Source organism: Chionomys nivalis, chromosome 11 (genome assembly GCF_950005125.1).
Source record: "Chionomys nivalis chromosome 11, mChiNiv1.1, whole genome shotgun sequence".
Classification (NCBI taxonomy): Eukaryota; Metazoa; Chordata; class Mammalia; order Rodentia; family Cricetidae; genus Chionomys; species Chionomys nivalis.
This window is the reverse complement of record NC_080096.1, coordinates 27,508,192-27,528,603: the sequence shown is the minus strand read 5'-3', so window position 1 is coordinate 27,528,603 and position 20,412 is coordinate 27,508,192. Positions and strand designations below refer to the sequence as shown.

At 53.3% G+C, this 20,412-nt stretch overlaps 1 protein-coding gene and 1 long non-coding RNA gene across 2 annotated transcripts in view; one reads left to right on the top strand and one right to left on the bottom strand.

Annotated features, from left to right (window-relative positions):
- Positions 1–6,423, bottom strand: part of LOC130883929 (uncharacterized) — a 128,166-nt gene extending 121,743 nt beyond the window's left edge. The window contains exon 1 of the long non-coding RNA XR_009057998.1: positions 6,064–6,423. This is a non-coding gene — a long non-coding RNA (uncharacterized LOC130883929). The remainder of the gene's footprint in view (positions 1–6,063) is intronic.
- Positions 6,424–6,893: 470 nt separating this feature from the next.
- On the top strand, positions 6,894–9,904 carry Pou3f1 (POU class 3 homeobox 1). The gene has a single exon (XM_057784615.1). It carries the CDS (start codon positions 6,938–6,940, stop codon positions 8,291–8,293), a length of 1,356 nt encoding a protein of 451 aa, XP_057640598.1. The 5' UTR covers positions 6,894–6,937; the 3' UTR covers positions 8,294–9,904.
- Positions 9,905–20,412: the final 10,508 nt, after the last annotated feature.

Here is a 20,412-nt window from a genome sequence, read left to right as displayed (position 1 = left end):
GATTTGTGTGTGATTTTGTGTGTGTGTGTGTGTGTCTGTGTGTCTGTGTATACAGGGCCAGTGAGATGGCTCAGCTGGTAAAGACACTTGTGCTAAATCTGATTATAGGAGCTAATCCCCAGAGTGAAAGGAGAGGACCAATACCCACAAGCTGTCCTCTTACCTCTACATGCTCTTCATGACATACACACGTGTGAGCGCAGGGGCACACACATACGCACACACACATGCATACACACACATACACATTAAACATTAAATTAAAAAATGTAAAGTACAGACACATTAAGTCATAGAAGAACAAAAATAGCTGGGTGGTGGTGGTTCACGCCTTTAATCTCAGCACCCAGGAGGCAGAGACAGGTGGATCTCTGTGAGTTCAAGGCCAGCCTGGTCTACAAGAGCTAGTTCCAGGACAGGCTCCAAAGCTACAGAGAAACCCTGTCTTGGAAGAAAAAAAAAAGTCACGGAAGCCACCATACATACAGTTATCCTACACAAAGGCACCCCAAAGCTCCCCAAGCCACCTGCTACCACTGCAAATACAGAAACACAAGGCAACTCCCCTCCCTCCAGCCACCCTAACCAAGCTACCTACACCAGCCTTCAGCTGAACCACAAAGTCAACCCCCAGCCTCACTCTTCCACCAATGGTGACAAGGACATAAACTCTCTGCCCTCGCCCTATCCTGCTGTGGTGAATTTTGCACTCATTCAAGTAAAAGTGAGAAGGGAAAGCAGGAGAGGAGGAAGAGAAGGGGAGTAAAGGGTGGGGAAGGGAGGCGAGGAGGGAAGAAGGGAGGTTCTTAGGAGGAAACCAAACCCAGCCCCAGCCTTTCACAGTAATGAATCCCCTCTATTAATTTACCCATTTGCAGAGCGCGCGCTCCACCTAACAGGACTACGGGCACTGATCCCACTCAGAGGCTGAAATAGGAGTACATCCCAATAGCAACTCACTACTCCTGCTTTAAACACTACAGCCTAGGGCCATCACTCCCTCCCACAGGCCAGAGGAAGCCAGGAAATACAGGGCTCCTTCTCTTCACCAGAGACAGGAACCCTGTCCTTCTCGGCCTAAAGCTCGAGAGGGCTCAGGACGGACAGAAGACTAGAGTTCAGAGAAAAGAGGGATTTGTGGCTTTGGAGGGTGGCGCACACCTAGCTGGGGCCTACCCATATGAACAGAATGATCCCTGACACCCCCACGTCCACCTCCAGAGACTAGGGATCTGTGACAGCCAGCACCGACAAATGCTTTCAATCAAAACCATATTCGAGTGTGGCAATGCTGCTCAGTGGGTAGTGTTTGCCTAGCAAACATGAAGCCCTGGGTTTGATCCCCCACACGGCATCAACCGAGCGTGGTGGCACACATCTGTAATTGCAGCACTCAGGAGACTGAGAGGGGGATTGGAAATTCAAAGTAATCCTTGCCTGCAGAGTTAATTCAAAGCCAGCTATACAAGATTCTGTCTCAAAAACAAAAACAAACAACAACAACAACAAAAAGGATTCCAGCCCTGATGTCTTCAGCAAGAACTGCTGGGGGAAGGAAGGTCGACAAGATGGCTCAGCAAGTAAAAGCCCTTGTTTCTGAAAAAGTTATTTTCTGACCTTCTTTCCCGTGCTGCAGCATGCACACAGCCACACACACACTCACACCACACGCGCAGACAACAACTGACACTGAAGAACTCAGCTGAGGACCAAGCAGTTCCTGCTCCCACCGGCTCACGCAGACCTCCAACAGAGAGCACAATCAAGACACGTGTACCCTTGTCAAGCTTCCATTGGGTGGTGATCTCCCTCCACCTTCTTAATCGCCATCAGAGCCGATCCTACCCAGTTTATAAAGGAAGCTATGGAAAGGTCAAAGGTTGTAGAGCTCAGGATACGGAGATTGGCTCAAGGGCCACAAGCCCTGAGTCAAGGGGCAGATGAAACCCAGGACCCTGGCTCCCAGGCCCTGCTCTCAGGTACAACAGATCTAGTGCATGAGAAGTGGCAGAAGGGGGAGGGAGTGGGCGGTGAGGACTCCAAGTCCTTGGAAGGGAGAACCTAAGACAAGGCTCTTTCAGCAGCCCAGTAGGTGGACCCTAGACCTCTTTCCTTCCTTTACCTATTCCCGGCATCCCTGATTTGCAAGGGCTCCAGGTGGCGCTTCTAGAGCCTGCCCCCCACACCACAAAGGCTTCCGGCCACAGCTGAGCCCGCCCCTGCTCTTGCAAGCCTCCCGACTAATAGAAGAAAGCTCCAGGGGTTCAGAGACCTAAGAGGAAAGCAGCCAGATCCAGCTGCCACCAAGAGATACTAAGCAGGACTGCAACTCTTTCTCCCCAGACTTGTGCTCCAGATCCACTCCATGCAAGTTGCCCTCCCAGGGCCATGGAACTGAACTGTAACAGTGAGTGCATTGCTGCCAGGGTACTGATGGTGACAGCCTCCGAGAGTGGAGCTGTGGCAGCCTGCGTGGAAGTCTATGTCTGTGACCCCAGGCTTTGCAGCCTGGAGCTTGCTTAGCTCTGACTCCTCCCTACAGAGCCCTCCCCACACCCACACCCACCCCCAACCGCCCTGCAGCTCAAAGGCCCCCCACAGCGAGGGCCCCATCTGCTGGAGGCTCGGTGACCTGTGTCAAATGAGCAGGCGCTCGGTCACACTCCAGAGCCTGGAGGAGGCTGTGCACTCTGGGAAAGCTGAGGAGGTCCTGCCTGGGGGCCGGCTGGGCAGGGGCCCCACAGGGGAGCCTGAGACTGGCAGCAGTCTAGCTTGGAGCTGCCCTGCACAGGCAAGAAGAGGGGAGGGGAGGGGAAACAAACAGGAGAGCTTTCCTATCTCCCCGAGGCTAACATCACCAACAAACCACATAGACCAAACACTGGACTGGACACAGCCCCTTCCTGCCTTTTGGTACCTTGTGCAGACCTGATGGTTCATTCAGAGAGTGGATAAGGAAGTCTGTGTGTCTATGAGATGGGGAGAACTCTTTGTGTCTGTTCACCTGGGTAAGAGAGTGTGTGTGGTCAGTTCCATGTGCGAACAGATACCAAAGTGTAGCTGTTTACGTGAACAATACTGTGTGCCAGTCAAGAGTCACTGTGTTTGTGACCCCAGGAGCCTGCAGGTCTCGAGATTTTTTTCATGTCAGACAAGGAAGACCCATTTCAGTCTACATGAGTGTTCTGTATCTGACTCTGTTTAGACATATTTATTGCCTGCATTTATTGTTAGGTATTACTTTGTGCAACTGCATGTTTAGCCTACTGAAGCAAGACTGTGTGTTCCTGTGGTGAATTAGAACGTGTATGCCCGTGTTGGCTTGCATATCTGTATGTTCAGTATATGTAAGAATGCACATTTCCCGGCATGCCCTTGCTATACCATCTGCACCAGCCAAGAAGGTACCTGACTTCCATGTGTACACCACGGCGGTGCAGTGTGGTCATACAGGTAAGTTCCTCCCTGGGTCTGTGATGGTAGTGATCCCAGAGCAGGGCTTCTCGACTTCCCAGTGCTACAATCCTTTAATACAACTTGTGGTGACCCCAACTATAAAATCATTTTCGTTGCTACTACATAACTTCATAATTTTGCTACTGTCATGAATTGTAATATCTATGTTTTATCTATGTTTTCCAATGACCTTAGGCAACCCCAGTGAAATGGTCATTCAACCCCCAAAGCGGTCTCGACTCAGGTCTAGAACTGCTGTCCTAGAGATAGGGGCCATTCTGGTCGTACAGGTTCGGCCAGGGCCTATGACGGTCCTCACACAATCTGCAAGAACATGAAGGAAAGGGATTCCAAGATTTTCCATGGGAAACTTAACTCCAAGGAAAAATAAGACTCAAAACTCATATTGCTGTGGAGCATCTAAAATTCCCAACACAGAGTTAAGAATTATACCTTTCCTGGTTCATGAAGCTGCTGCTCGCCCCCGGGTAGCATCCGCTGTGTACCGGGAAGGACACTTAAATCACATTCTTTGTTCCGTCCTTGGAGCCTCAGAGCAATCCTAAGATGCAGGCATCACTGTCCCCACTTTAAGATGGAGAAGCCGTTCGAGACCAGCCTGGTCTACAAGAGCTAGTTCCAGGACAGGATCCAAAACCACAGAGAAACCCTGTCTCGAAAAACCAAAAAAAAAAAAAAAAAAAAAAAAAAGAGATGGAGAAGCCGTAGCTCCAAGAAGTAAGTGATTCACACAGGCTGCTTGCTTATAGGAATGTTAGCCTAGGGACAGAGAAGAGCGGGGCCACAAGCTGGGCCAGAGGACACGGCTTCCAGCTAGCCCTGACCTGCCTACAAGCATGGCCAGAGAAAAGGCTGTAGGCCATCTTTGCCCTGAAGGCCAAAACTGCCACTTCTTGCAACCTACAGCAACGCAGAGAAGAGTGAGTAGGAGGCATGAGTAAGGCTTAGCTCTGTTCTCTACACTCCGAGGATGCTGTCATTAGCTCTCCCAGGGTTTAGGGCAAACTATGGGCAGAACAGCACCATGCCCATGGATCACTGTTCTTCGAGTCTCAGGGGTAACCCCCAAATCTGTATGGCATCATATCTGTCAGCTGCCCAGACATTTCCCATCCTCCAGCAGGACCAGAGGTAGATGTATAGAATCTCAGACTGTCAAAGCTGGAAGAATAAAGGAGGTAAACTGGTCCAAACCCAAAAGCCCTCTTACAAATGAGGAAACAGACTTTGTTGCCCAGCCAAGAGACACCAACAACAGGAAAGAGCACGGGGGAAAAAGACCCGGGAGTTTGGGATGGGGGGGCACTGCACTGTCTCATACCACTCTCTGCTCGCCTTAGGGAGACGGGAGGACTGTCAGATACCGCCAGTCCCAATTTACAAAGTGGAAAGCCAAATTCAGAGAGAACAGACCAGAATACTCTAACCAGGGAGACAGGAGAACTCCAGTTTGAGCCCAATCTTCAGAGGAATGTGGGTCTGGTTCGGGCCGGCACTAGAGACTTCCCCTGGAGGAATCCAAGCCTTGGTTCTGCACTTCTAAGGTCCTGGAGAAGGCTTAGCCAGGTAAGTGGACCAAAAGAACTTGAGCTGCCTCAAGGTGACTACTTCCTGGGCCAAGATCCTATCTGGGTTCAGACACAGGAATCCATCAAACTCCTGCAGCTAGAATGGGACCTGAAGGTGGCCTGTTCAGAACTGTGGCCAGTAATCAGACAACCCCTGACCTCTTCCACTCCTTCCCTTGGGGGCTAGCCAGGGGCTGAACTTGGGGCCTTCGGGGTTTAGAGGACACTGTCTCTAACCAGGGTAACTCTGATCGCTGTCAACTCTGTTCCAAGTGAAATCATCTCCACAGCAGCTGCGTTCAGAGTCCTTGGATCCTTTCTTCAAATACATAGGCTTCACCCCCCAGTCCTGAGTGGATTTATCCAGTAAGACCCTAGCTAGGCCCCCAGCTCGACACCCTGGAACCTCTGAATCATCTTGAAGCAAGACTAGAGGCACAGAAGGGGGTCTGGCAGTGGACCAAAACCCAGCACAGAAACAGGCAGAAGTTGTGAGCCATGTAGGGTAAGGAAGCACAAAACAGCTACAGCTTAGGCCCTGCTCACGCAGGATCCTTAGGAGAGACTCCAAAAACAGGCAGGAATGAAGAGATTGGCCGTTCCACTGTCCACTTCTCCAACAAGGACTCCTCAATTCCCTACCAGACAAGTCTGAGTTGGCTCCACGGAAGGCTGGACAGCTGCCAGCCTACACATTGGATTTCTGAACTGCTCTTCCCTGAGTCAGCCCACATGCTCTCTTGCAAGTTTCCCGCCTGTATGACCCCATCATAACCAGCGCTAACGACCGACAACCGGTTCAAGCTGGGAGGAAACATCACGAAAAGGCTTCAGCAGCGCAGGACAGGGCCCAGCTGCCATCCCCCACCCACTGGTGGCGCTTTCTCCGGAACCAGTCTCCACCTCGCGGTCCTCTCATTCCAGAACCCTGAAGCTGGTTATAGGAGCTCGCATCTCGGCACAGAGCCTCTGTCGCCCGCAGTCCTTGCTGGCGCAGCACCGCCCACTCGGTACTCACCTGGCCTCGGTGCCCAGGAGAAGGAAAGAGAGCCGGCGAAAGGCTTGAAGCCCGAGCCGATCCGACTCTGTCTGTGCCCGCTGCACTTTTAGGGCCGCAGAGGTCCCGGTAGTTGTGACGTTGAGTCTAACGAGAGAAGGGGGGAAAACAGAGACCGTGGGAGCGGCGCGAAAAGGAGCGCACGGTGCGACCTGGAAGCCGCAGGAGGCGAGGCCGCGGAGGTGAGCAGCCGCGCGGTACCGAGCCGGGAAGCCACGCCGCCTCGCTCTCGCTGCAGTCCACGGGATCCTGGCCCGCAGGCAGCGGCGCAGCGCGGGGAGGAGTGTCGGGCTGAGTCTCTGCTCGCAGCCGGAGCGCCTCCCGGAGCCAGCAATCCCCCCCGCCCCATTGGGATGCGGGCGGATTTTCAGGTTGTGTGAAACGTGGGACATATAGGGCTCCGAGGCTCCCGCGCTGCGGGGAAAGCGGGGCCCACGCAGGGGGGACGAAAGGGGGGTGCGGTCTCGGTGCCACCCCCGCGCCACTCCCCACGTGGCGGCCGCGCCCCCGGGGCGTGAATGTGTACGCGGACCGTGGGGGGGGGGGGCTCATGAATGAAGCCCCAGCGGCCAATCAGCACGGGCGGCGCGCGGGACCCCGGGAGCAAGGCCCAATGACGAGCTCAGGGCTGCAGGCCCCGGCGGCGGGCGGGCACGAGGGGCGGAGGCCGGGGCCGGGGGGCGGGAGGCGGCTCCGCGAGCAGCCAATGGGCGGCGGGAGGGGTGGGGCTCAAGAGCGCCCAGAGGGTCCCGGCTTTAAGCCGGCGGAGCGCGGCGGCGGGGCCCGCAGACGGAGCGAGGCGGCGGCGGCGGCGCGGCGCAGGGCGCGGGGCGGCATGGCCACCACCGCGCAGTACCTGCCGCGGGGCCCCGGCGGCGGAGCTGGCGGCACCGGGCCGCTCATGCATCCCGATGCCGCGGCAGCGGCGGCAGCGGCGGCGGCCGCCGAGCGGCTGCACGCAGGGGCCGCGTACCGCGAAGTGCAGAAGCTGATGCACCACGAGTGGCTGGGCGCGGGCGCGGGCCACCCCGTGGGCCTAGCGCACCCCCAGTGGCTACCCACGGGAGGAGGAGGCGGCGGTGACTGGGCCGGCGGCCCGCACCTGGAACACGGCAAGGCGGGCGGTGGCGGCACCGGCCGAGCCGACGACGGCGGCGGCGGCGGCGGTTTCCACGCCCGCTTGGTGCACCAAGGGGCGGCCCACGCGGGCGCGGCATGGGCACAGAGCGGCACAGCGCACCACCTGGGCCCCGCCATGTCGCCGTCGCCCGGGGCCGGTGGGGGCCACCAACCCCAGCCGCTCGGGCTGTACGCGCAGGCGGCCTACCCCGGTGGCGGCGGCGGCGGCCTGGCCGGGATGCTGGCGGCGGGCGGTGGCGGCGCGGGACCCGGCCTGCACCACGCGCTGCACGAGGACGGCCACGAGGCACAGCTGGAGCCGTCGCCGCCGCCGCACCTGGGCGCACACGGACACGCACACGGACATGCACACGCGGGCGGCCTGCACGCGGCGGCGGCGCACCTGCACCCAGGCGCGGGCGGCGGTGGCTCGTCGGTGGGCGAACACTCGGACGAGGATGCTCCCAGCTCCGACGACCTGGAGCAGTTCGCCAAGCAGTTCAAGCAACGTCGCATCAAGCTGGGCTTCACCCAGGCCGACGTGGGGCTGGCGCTGGGCACTCTCTACGGTAACGTGTTCTCGCAGACCACCATCTGCCGCTTCGAGGCCCTGCAGCTGAGCTTCAAGAACATGTGCAAGCTCAAGCCGCTGCTCAACAAGTGGCTGGAGGAGACCGACTCGTCCAGCGGCAGTCCCACCAACCTGGACAAGATCGCGGCGCAGGGCCGCAAGCGCAAGAAGCGCACGTCCATTGAGGTGGGGGTCAAAGGCGCGCTCGAGAGCCACTTTCTCAAGTGTCCTAAGCCCTCTGCGCACGAGATCACCGGCCTGGCCGACAGCCTACAGCTGGAGAAGGAGGTGGTGCGTGTCTGGTTCTGCAACCGGCGGCAGAAGGAGAAGCGCATGACCCCAGCGGCCGGCGCGGGCCACCCGCCCATGGACGACGTTTACGCGCCTGGGGAGCTGGGGCCTGGCGGGGGCGGCGCGTCGCCACCCTCTGCGCCCCCGCCACCGCCTCCGGCCGGGCTGCACCACCACCACCACCACACACTGCCCGGCTCAGTGCAGTGACCCTGCGGGCTGGGTTCCCCACCGGCGCAGCGGTGCCTCCGGCGCGCAATCAGCCCGCGCGGCCTGGACTCTTTTTTTGTTGTTGTTCTTTATTCGGTTGCTTTGGATTTTACAAAAAGGAAAAAAAAAAAAACCCAGAAACTTTTAAACAAAACCAAACAACCCCGGACCGAACCCCTCTCTGGCGAGCGGCGAAGGGCGGCCGAGAGGCTGTGTCGCCCGAGTCCAGGGAGAGAGCAGCGAAGATCCGGAATGCGCCAACTCACTCTGGGCGCCCTCTGCCCACTGCCTGCTCCCTGTCCCCATACCCTCGACGACCCCTGCCCCTGCCCCCGGGCTGTTCGGGGCCGGATCCCGGCAGCGGCCTCCCCACAGCGAAAGGTAACGCGGTGCGGGGTTAGGGATTCCCGGGAGAAAGGACGAAGAGAGAGGAGAGTCCCCCGCAGCTCTCCCGGGCGCGGACTCCCTGTAGCCTGCAGGTCACGGGTGGGGGACTGTCACTTTATTCTCTCCGCGCCTCTTCTCTGGCACCAGGATGCGCCCCAGCTCCTCACCCTTTCTCCGAGCTTGTGTTTTTTTTTTTTTCTTCTTTTTTTTTTCTTTTTCTTTTTTTTTTTTTTTGCGGTTTTTATTTATTCGTGGAGCCTCTAGGTTCCTGGGGTCCTTCTAACTCCGCCCGCGCCCTTAATTTAAATCGCTGTATACTGTATTTATCGGGGCCCCGGAGGGGAGGCCACGAGAGCCGCATCTGTGTATAAAAGCAGGAAATAGCCAAAGCTTTAATCTAGCCTAATTTATTTTCCCTTTCTCATACCCTTTCCTCCTTCCTCCAAGAACGCAAAACAAAAACAAAAAACTAACAAAAAAAATTTTGAGTGTTCATTTTCGTTTCGTTTTACCCGAGCTCTCGGCTCGGTTCCTGGCCTAGCGGATAGGGTCTGCGCTCCCACGCACACCAGGGTGGGAAGGGGCATCTCCACCCGCAAGACCGAGCACGCACCGCGGGCCGCTGCTTCCCCGCCGGGCCCTGCCCCTCCTGGCCTTAACGAACGAAACTTGGAAAAGTTGGAACTATTTTTTAACCAGCTGTAGAAATAAACCATTCCCCCAAGAACCTTCCGCCTGATTCCCTACCGCTTCCCCCTGCTCTTTCCAGCCCCTTCGGGATGCTCGGGGAACCCTGGAGAGAAATTCTCCAAATTTGGGGTGAGGTGGGAACCATGTAAATATGTGAGATATGTACACACTGGCGGGGGGCGGGAAGAAACCTTTTGTGCTTGGTTTTTATTTTTTGGTTTCTGGGTTGTTGCCCCTCCCCGGGTTTTGTACGCCCGACTAAACCGAAAAAGATATTTTAATATGGTTTCCTGATTTCTGACCCATCTCTATTTATTTTCTGGATGTGTTTGGAGCTTCCCCCTTCACCAATTCTTCATCTGTTTGTTAACGTTTGAGCTTAAATTTTGTTGTTTTATTTTTATTATTTTGGAACAATGTTTGGTGCATTCTCTTTGTATCTTTATTGCAAAAAAAATAATGTAGACTGGGAAGTTCCCTTTATATTTATGTTATAGTAAATATTTTATTACTCACATAAACATGTACCCCAGGGCTGTGTCCTGTTCTCTTTACTGCTAGAGCTTGTTTTCCTGGGAAGGTGTGAGATTCTGCTACCCGGTTCCCTCTCTCGAAATTCTGGAAAGGAACCGCCAGCCTTTTTCCTGGTCAGTATCAGGACTGCCTGTTGCTTGGTCAGCAGTTGGGCACCTGGCCCAAGTAAGTACACCCAGTCTAGGGAAAATGAATTGGATCCTTTTCCCATTGACCAGATCAGGGCCTAGGACAGGAAACCATTGACACCACATACCGCTGGGGTCAGCCATGAAAGAAGCTGGATTACCAGCCTTGAAGCTGTTTCTCTTGCCTGACAAGCCAACCCCTAACATTGGTTTCACCTTGCACTCCATGTACCTCCAAGACAAGTTTCATCATCATAGGGCAACCAGGAACTTGGTCAAGCTATTCCATCCTATTCCCAACTGGTTCTCCATCCAAACAAATGGTACCAAGACCATCTAGATACAGTGGACATCTAGTGGGTTCAGACTGGTCTATTCAGTGGTCCTGCAGAACTAAGTCGGCTTGGTAGGGAGTCCTGTCTGTTTGCTTAGGCAAAGCTAGTTATGCTTTGCAGACAAACCTCCAGCCCCAGCCACTCTTGGAGAGTAGCAGGGAGGTAAGCCATGCTGTGGGAAAGGCTTGACATACCTCCTAGGGCAGACACCAAAGGACAGCACGATGGGGAGAGATGAGGGCTGGTGAAAGGGAGACCGTAGGGCATCAGGACCTGACGGGAAAGCGTTCTGAGATGTTCTCAGTTCTTCAATAGCAGCATCTCAGAAGCCCCTGTACCAGGGGCAGGTCTCAGTTCAGCTCAAAACCCAAGAGGATTTCCTTTAAAAGTTCCCGTTTCTACCATAGACCATGGTTCTTCCACCTTCCCAGGAGAAATCACACAAGGTCCCTCTTGCTCTTTGTGGGGCAAAGCTTGAAGGCACAGTGGCTTGTCTGAAGAGAAAGTTGTTCCCTTGGTGAAGGGGTATGTGGAGGCCTGCAGGCCCCGGAAGTTGCTCAAGTCTAGGCCTTGGAGAGCCCTTGGCTCTAGCTGGTGGACTGGGTGATGCCCTGAGTCAGATGTTCCAGGCCCCCCAAATTGGTGTCCCCTGGCTGGGCTGGAACCTTGGGATAACTGCTGGGTCCTGGTAGCTTTTCTGGGTTCTGCCCCTCAAGTCCAAAGGGGTCTTGTCTCCACACACTTTTCTCCCACACTTTTCAAAAGCTTGCTCACTCTCTGCTCCTTTTTAAAAGTTTGTTTAAATTTTTTTTAGTTCATGAATAGCCCTGTGATGGGCACTGGAGTCCCTGGTGTTCTTCCTGTCCCTGCTGAGCCTCCTTGTGCTTCTCAAGGAAGAGACAGTGACTTGTGGGCTGAGATGACATGGTTGGGAGTCATTGGCCACCCTACCTCAGCTTCTCATTTCAGGTTCCATTAAATACAAAACTCTGAAGCCATTCCATATTCCATATTCTCCTTGCTACCTAATTCTTCACCCCTAGATTTGTACCTGCCTTGGGGAGGACCCCAAAAAGAAAGCAACGGACACTTGGCTTCCCAGCCCTTGCCTGCCCAGAGTATCTACTAGGGCTTTGAGATTGGAAAGGCTTCAGGGAGAGGAGGGGCGGCTTTCACTGGCCTCTTGCCTGCAGCTGACACCGATTGATTGATTGATTTCCTAATTGTCTCTTAATCTTGTACAAGAGGGTGGGCTTATTATTTCAGCAAGTCAACTCAAAAATAGCAAAAACAATGCAGCCTCCCTCCCAAGAACCAGCGGCAGCTGAGGAGTAGAACAAAAAGAAGGAAAGGTGGAGAAGGGAGTGGGAGAAAATCTTGCAGTGCAATGAGACACCAGCCTGAGATAGCTACCCAGTGATAACCCCTTCAAAGCAGAAGTCCCTAGGGCTTCTTCCTCTAGATTCCTGCTCCGACAACCTAAAGTTCTAACCCCCCCTTGGCAAAATAGTTTTTTAAAAGGGTGCATCAGTTGTAGGCTCCTGTATTTCCTGTATGCAGGTCTACCTGCTTGCACCGAAGTTGCCCAGACTTTTCATTTGTCCGAAAGAGAAACATGTTCCTAATATAAACCTCCAAAGAAGCCCAATTCTCCATGGCAAACTTGGAATTTCTGAGGCCATTTCTCACCTTTTACAAAATTGTTTCTGGTCATCGTGTAGCCACAGATCACGAGAACTTGACTGGTCTCATGAGAACACCTACCTGCTGATATTTGTGTATTCTATTGCGTGTGTGAAATCCAGGCCTGATCCCAGAGCCACGTGCTGGTGGGGGAAATCCATATTATTCTGGGAATCTGATCTAGAGCATTTGCAGGGGTGTGGGTGAAAAGAAGGAAGGTAGCCATCGTGGTCACCTGTGATCATCAAGGCAAACCCGGAAGGTACCCTGTCCTGAGGACCAAGCACATTGGTATTCTCCCTCGCCTCCTGCCCCACGTTATACGGGCTTCTGTGTTGCCTGGCATTAAGTCCCAAGCAATCATCCCTTGTCCCAAGAATGTTCTACCAGGCTCCTAACCACAGCTGCCCAGTTGGACCCACTTGGAAGATCCCAAACAGCCTCAGGGACTGCACAGGAGAAGTTAAGTCAATGTGATCCACCCAGGGCCAGCCTTCTTCCTTCCTGAACTTTCCACAGCAGGACTTTAGCTCCGGAAAGGAGAGCCACCTAGGCAGAAGGTAGAGTGAAGGGGGTTATCTGGCCCTGCTACTCCCACAAGCTTAACCAAGAAGATCTTCCCGGGCTCTCAGGTTAGAGACTCTTCAGTTTTGTCCTCTCCTGCCACATATGAAGGCCCTGGAGTTAGTGTTCGCTAGGTCTGCCAGTGGTGCCGCTCAAGACTCCGTGTGGGAGGACTGCCCTCTATTGGTCCCTGAGCTGGGACATGACACCAGTCACCAGAAACACCTAATTGTTGAGTAAGCCCTCCTTCCAAGTCAGCTTCAAGGCGATTACTCCACAGGCTTTGCCAGCTGGAGCAGAGCTGACTTCAGGCCCCAAAGGAAGCAACCCTGTTCCACACACAGACAAAAATATGCTTGTTTATGACCCTTCCCTTTCCACCTACCAACTGTCCACTCACACAGTCACGCTCAGAAAGCCACTACCACACACTGCTTCTTCCATCCCTCCTCACATATCCCCATCACTCCTCTCACCAGCTCACACACACACACACACACGGCCTTCCCCACACCACCCTCCAGACCCAGCCTTCTGGTGGTTGGCACTGAACTCTTGGGAGTCCAGGTGTCCAGCCCATGTTCTGTTTGATTAAACACACACCCCGCCATTTGCAGTCACATTTAGCCAGACCCTCTCCTTTCAAGATTTCTAAGCACTTACTCCACAACCGCTTTCTAGATCCATCCCTGCCCATCATTGCCCCAGCTCCTCCCAGATCTCTTTCTGCTCCTTTCAGATAATTAAAGTTAGGCTGTGTGTTTGTATGTATGTGTGATCTTATTTTTTAAACACACACCCCCACACATACATATGCGTGTATATATACAAACATACACAGCAATTAGCTCTACCCATCCCGCCATCATCCTTGAACAGTCAAACCTAGCTGTGCACAGGCCCCCACATGGCCCGGTGATGAACCCAGTTTCATCTCGTCACAGGCTCCTGATGTCCTACACACACACACACACGCACACACTACCATTTCATTTGTCTACACTACAGGAGTATAACCCCCCCCCCCCGCTTCCCACCTCCCTTCAGATCATCTTAATGGACTCTCCTCAAATGACCCGAGGACCAGGAGCACCGTGCTACAACCCTTCCCCAGCCCACCCCATCTCCAACCACACACAGCAGTGGACACATCTCCCTGCTGAGCCTGACCAGGGTGGGACTGGGTATTATTAGGCTATAGAGACAGCACGGAGGCATATGGTCTCGTACACAAGAAATAGTGTTCATGTTAAATCAGACCTCATGCATAATGCATGGTGCCTGATCTCACATTATTTTGGGTGTTCGTCAAAATCAGTGTTCTTTCTTGTGAGGGCTCCTGAAGAGAAGGGAAAAAGGCATTTGCTAATTACACCCACAGCCCGGACCCAGGGATCACAAAGTGCCCCGGGAGCATCCTCTGCCCCGCTTCACCCACCAGTGGGTCCTGTCCCTCTCTTCCACTCTGTCTTCCCACAGGGAAAGAGGCCTTGCCTTGGGTTTGTGGCAGGCATAAGGTCCTGTGTTATTTTTATTTCTTTTCTCTCGGCTCTCTGTCCCCGGAGGGTTCTGGGGAATAGCGGTGGCTCCGTTGCTCTCACACCCGATTCATTTGCCGTTTTATGAACTCCCGGTTGATTCATCGCCTCCCTAAGTCAATGATTCACTCCTGATGGCTTTTCAGAAATCCTTCTTGAAGGGCTCCCGATTATTCAGCTTTGAACAGGAGCCTGAGCTAAAGCAGACCTGGGCCCTGCACGGCCGCTGCTCTCTTGGCCTGGAGTCACCCTGTTTGGGCTTTTGCAGAAGCTGAGCTGGGGTGGAAGGAGGACTTTCTCCATGCAGAAGCCGGGAGAATCTCCCCCAGCGGCTCACAGCCTGATCTACTCTATGGCATGCCCCATTCTGCTTCTGTGGATAACCTGTCTCCTCCTCTGTCATCAAAGTCCCAGGAAACTTGCTGTGACTCAGGAGGCAGAGCACAGAGTGTGAACACAGGGGCTGTGAAACGAAACAGACCCGGACACGGGTCCTTGTGTGACCCTAAGCCAGCAACTCACATCAGGCCTCGGTTTCCCAGTATGATGCAGGGCCATTCTGTATGGCAGAGTTGTTTTGAGAATTAAGTGGGATAGTGCACGCAATATTTAACAAAGTTGCTTTATTCTGAGGCCTGAGCTCAGAGTTATCGTATGGGGAAGAACACTACGAGATAATGACCTCTGACCAGGGACCCCACTTTGTCCAAGGGCACTTTTACATAATGCATACCCGTCACTCGCTTTATGCTTTATGTATACTGTCTTAGACAATATAGCCCCATTTTATAAAAGAGGAAACTAGAGCCCAGAAGAGTAACCGTAGCTTAACCAAGGCAGCAAGATTAGTAAATGCCAGCAGTCAGGACAGAAGCCATTTTATCTGACTCTGGAACCCCTGTTCTTTTTGTTTGTTTGTTTGTTTGTTTGTTTGGCTGGTTGGTTGGTTGGTTGGTTGGTTTTTTGAGACAGGTTTTGGAGCCTGTCCTGGAACTAGCTCTTGTAGACCAGGCTGGCCTTGAACTCACAGAGATCCGCCTGCCTCTGCCTCCCCGAGTGCTGGGATTAAAGGCGTGCGCCACCACCACCTGGCCCCTGTTCTTTTTATACTAAAGCCAACAGAAAAAATAGTCAGTGTTTGAGTGTTTATTCAAAGCATAGGAAGCTCCAGAACTTGGGCATAGGAATCAAGAGCCAAGGGAGTGAGAGCTAAACTGGCTGGAATCTGTAGCCCCCTCTCCACTACCCAAACTCCAGTAAACCCCACGAAGCAGAAGAAGGTTGGATAACTTGCCTACGATCATTTGCCTACTGAACAGCCACACGGCGTAGGATGGAGACCTGGCATCCGCCCAGGCATTCATCCTGGTGTGCCTACCTACGACATGAGAGTCTTCTGGAAAGTTCCTAAACTCCTCATACGTCAGTTTCCTCTTCTGTAAATGAAAGTAACAATAGCCTCTGCTCCATAAAACTGCAGTGAGGGCTTGATGAGAGACGATATACAACAGAAACACTTAGAGCCTGGCATGTCATAAGAGCACATTAAATGTTAGCTGTAAAAAATAAGTGTATATGTACAGTATATATTATTGCTGAGCTGTTGGAGAAAAAAAATAATAATAATGTCAAGTGCTTCCCCTGCCAACCCTACTTTCCCAGAATGCTCTTCATTCATAAAACCACTATAGGAAATTTAAGTCCAAACTTTTCATTTCCAGTCCACAGGTGAGGAAACTGAGGGTATTAAAGGCCTTTCTCAGGGCGACCCAGAAAATCAGTGATAGGTGCAGCTTTTTGTTATTATTAAATTTTTTCATTTGATTGGTGCAGCTTTTAGGCCTATTGCCTCCTTCCACTTTGTGGCAACCCTACCTCCCCAACCGTGTCTACTAAGGCTATAATATTAAGTACTAGTACTGTGTACCTACCAAGGCTTGTTTTGTTTTGTTTTGTTTTGGTTTTGGTTTTTCGAGACAGGGTTTCTCTGTAGCTTTGGAGCCTGTCCTGGAACTAGTTCTTGTAGACCAGGCTGGGCCATGAAGAATGCTTAGGAGTTCCTGGTTCACGGCCCTGATCCCAGAGACTAGTCGCTCAACCCCTGAACCCTCAGACCCCATTCCCTCACCCTCCCAGAAGGAAGTCTGAACCTTTACGCATTGCCCACTCTGTTCAGAACCTCCAAATGTCCTGGCACATTTTTGACCCCAGCACAAAAGGTTCAATGCAGGGTGAGGGCCTCTAAACTTGATGGGATCACAAGCCATGAGACTAAGTCTAACTGAAGTTTCCTTTAGGTCTCCATGATTGATTTGACTGCAACCCTGGCCAGACGTTAACCACTAAGCCATTTAATGGGGTACCTCAACCTCAGATATTTGGGTCCTCTTCTCACAAATTGGGTCATCTGTCTTGAACCTCAAACTGTGAAATGAGCTTTCCCTCATTCGTTTACCCATCCGTCCGCTCTATGGTCATCTACTCATCCATTAGTGAAGCCACCCACCTATCCATACAGCCATTCATCCACCTACCCCATAAACTACCTACTCAACTACCCACCCATCCATTTGACAGCCATTCATGCAATCATCCAGCTTCATGGAGGCAGAGAAGACCAATGCCTCCAACCTCCACACACTTCTAGCTAGGGCTCATTCCCTCCCTGCCCCTCAGTCATATAGGGTATGGTGTATGGGAGCCGATGAGAAAGCGATATGGAAGAAAACAATGAAATCTATTGTTGTGTCTATGAAATTGTGTGTGTGTGTGTGTGTGTGTCAAAGTGCTGGAACCCTCCACACTCCACTTATTTCCCCAGGACCTCAAAGAAGGTGTAGTCCATACAGCCTCTGGTATCAGTACGTACGACTCAGTCCGTATGACCTTAGGATTCCCCGTGAATGACAAGTGCTGACCTAAATGTTAGGGTTTCAAAGAGCACTGGGGAGAAGGAGCTTAACAACATAGCCTCTACCAAGGCCAGCACTGGCTTGCCTATTTCTTTTGAAAATGGCAGGCACATCTAAGCACCAGGGAGATATGGGATGATGTTCTGTGCCCAGTCTCTCCCTACCTGGATGTGTAACTTGGAACAAATCCCTGCCATATCCATCACCCCAATTTTCACCAGTACCCTATGGGGGTCTTCTCAGTTTTGAGGACCTCGTCTGCCTTCTAGCCTGGGTGGGCCTGCTTCTTTGACAATGGGGCTTCTCTAGCCAGCCCACACAAGAGGAAGGAGAGGAGGTGACGTGGTTGGTGTTCAGAGCCCTGAGGGTTCAGCTCTAGCTATTCAGTCCCCCTCCCTGGACACAAACAATCCTCAGTCACCTCCCCCTTCTGCTCCCCAGAATCTGGGCACAGCTGGAGCCTGCTATGCCCTAGCCACCCCATGAATCACCCCTCTATGGTCCCCGGGGGAGTGGTCCAGGGAGCATCCTACGCTCCACGAGGAGTGAGGGCCAGAACTGCAGCCCTCAAGCAGGCAGTGTCCACAGAAACAATGGGGGCCTGTGGCTAACAGCCGGAATGCAGCCATTGTCCTGCCCTGGCCCCCAACCCCAAGGCCTCAGGTCCCCAGGCCAGGCAGGCTGGCGTGGATCAGTGCGTCAGACTCTCATGAACCAGAGCTGGGCACACATGACCTGCAGCTTACCTTCTCTGGTTAGGCAGGAGGGCAGACTGATGGCTCAGACCCCACCTCCACAGCCAACCTCACAAAGGATCCCCCTGCACAGAATGAGAAGCGAGATGGGACCCGCGGGAGCAAAAGCAACCTCCAACCTACTCATCCCTGGGATACTCTGAGACTAGCAGCTCTGAGACCCAAGCTATACATCACAGTGGGGAGGGGACCACATTAGAATAATGCAGGATTAGAGTGGGGTTGCTATAGCGACGTATTAGGGCAATACATCTAGGGAGCCCCAGCCCCTTGGTGATGTATGGCTCTGCTCAGCTGTGGGGAGCAGGGGGAGGGGACCTGTCCCGCCCCTCCAAGGGAGAGCAGACACCAAGCATGCCGCTGGAGGAAAACATCTGCATTAGACACTAAAAATAGGCATCTCAGGACCCTGCCAACCCCACCATCCCACTGTCCTCCACATTCAACTTGGTGTCAACTGCAGCTCTAACCTTAGCCTGGACCTCTGTTTGTGATCCATTCCTAACCCCAGCACACAGGCAGCACTACACCTCCAGCCCAGCTCCTCCAGGCTCCATCTGTTCCATTGCTAAGGACCAGTCCCATACCGTCTCCCCGAATGGATATCTGATGGGATTCATAGGACTTGAGGACCGGGCGGTGGTGGCGCACACCTTTAATCCCAGCTCTTGGGAGGCAGAGGTAGGCGGATCTCGGTGAGTTCATGGCCAGCCTGGTCTACATAGTGAGTTCCAGGTCAACCAGGTCTACACAGAGAAACCCTGTCCAAAAAATGGGGGTGGGGGGGTGGGATAGTCCACAAACTGTCCTCAGACAAACCACTGGAAACCTCATCTGAATGATATCCGGGGAGCAAGTCTTAGGCACACACACTGTCCCTTCTCACCAGGGGCCTCCTGTGCTGACACCTGGCATCCCATCCCATCGAATCCAAGTCTATGCAGCTTCCCTCCACCTGATCTCAGGACCATAGAGGCTGTAGAGGTGGCTCTACCGGGGAGAGGAGGGGAGGGGAGGAGAGGGGAGGGGAGGAGGGGAGGGGAGGAGGGGAGGGGAAGGGATGGGGGAGGGGAGGAGAGGAGGGGAGAGGAGAGAAGAGGAGAGGGAAAGAAAAAAAGGAAAAAAGGAAAGGAAAAAAGGAAAAGAAAGGAAAGGGAGGTGAGATGCCAACAAAGAAATGCAAAGAAAAGAAAAAAGGTTAATATTTGTACTGGTATGTGACAAAGTGAGATGGCAGACTGCCTTCCAAGCACACTGTCAGGTCCTTTGCACTGACTTGCCTATTTCCAACCTGGACCTCAACTCCTTGGGGACATCTGAGGAAGATTCTCTAGAGACAGTCCCCATTTCTACACCTGCCTTAGAATCCTGGTGAAAGGCAGAAGAAAGGACATCCGCTTCAGAAGCAGACTGTCTCTCTGGACTTCCCATGTATACTTCATCTGTTCAGTTTGTATGTGCATGCGTGTTGAAGTGCATGTGTGCAGGGTGTGTGTGTGTGCATGTGTGTGCATGTGCATGCCCTGCTTTCTTATTAAATATCTTTTTAGTTCATTCATTGAGTATAATAATGATACCATTCCCCAAATCCGTCCGTTTTGTTGTTGTTGTGTTGTGTTGTTCTGTTTTGAGACAGGTTCCTGCTACATGGCCCAGACTGACCTTAAACTCAATCCCCTCCTGTTTCTGCCTCAGAATTGCTGGGATAAAAGTGTGAGCCACCAAGCTGACTTTATCCTTTTTTTACTTTGGGAAGTGGCACTGGGTTCTGGGTGGAACAAGATGTGCCAACAAGAGTCGGTCTCCATCACTGCCATCTCCTCCAGAAATAAGGAAGACCCAGATCGAAGGATAAGGCAGAGTAGAGGGCGCTTTGCATAGCCTTGTCTCTGGTGCTCTCCTCCAGGGAAGAAGCAAGGCCTTCTTCACTCCTGATTGAGAAGCGCTCTCAGACAGGAGTTCTTTCTCTCCCTATCTTGTAGCCGGTGTGTGTCTCCCTTCTCACAGTCAGCCAGACACACACAGCTACATCACAATGCACACTCTCACACGTGGAGACACAGAAGAAAGACTAAAAAGAGGAGGTAGGAGGAGGCCAGAGTTTGTGCCCAGAGGGCAGTTCCTGGGGTCGGGTGGCAGGGTGCCCAGGGTACTGAGTGGGCAGGAGACCTCATGGCTTCCTCTCTTCTCTAGCCAGCGACCAAAGGTCAGCTCAGGCGGCTCAGCCACGTGCAGTCCACCCACAGCCCTGCTCAGGTCATGTGAGACCAGGACTGAAGCTTTGTCAACACTCCATTGTCTCCCAGAGCCCAGCCTGTGTGGAAGGGGAAAAACCCTCTCCCGGCCAGGCTAGCTGGTGAGCCTCCAGAGCTCCCACAGGGATGCCTGGGCTCAGGAGTCCTTCAGTCCTCATGATGGTGGTGGTAGTGATGCCCAGCAGGACTCATCCTCAAGCAGTGGGGAGGAGTGGCCTTTCTTGACATTGAGAGAGGGAGCAAAGGGAAGAAGGGGCTGTCTTCCCTCTTCTTCTCGGGACAGATATGCCACCATGTGACCCCAGCCCCCCACCTCACCCATTCCACAGATGCTCTGG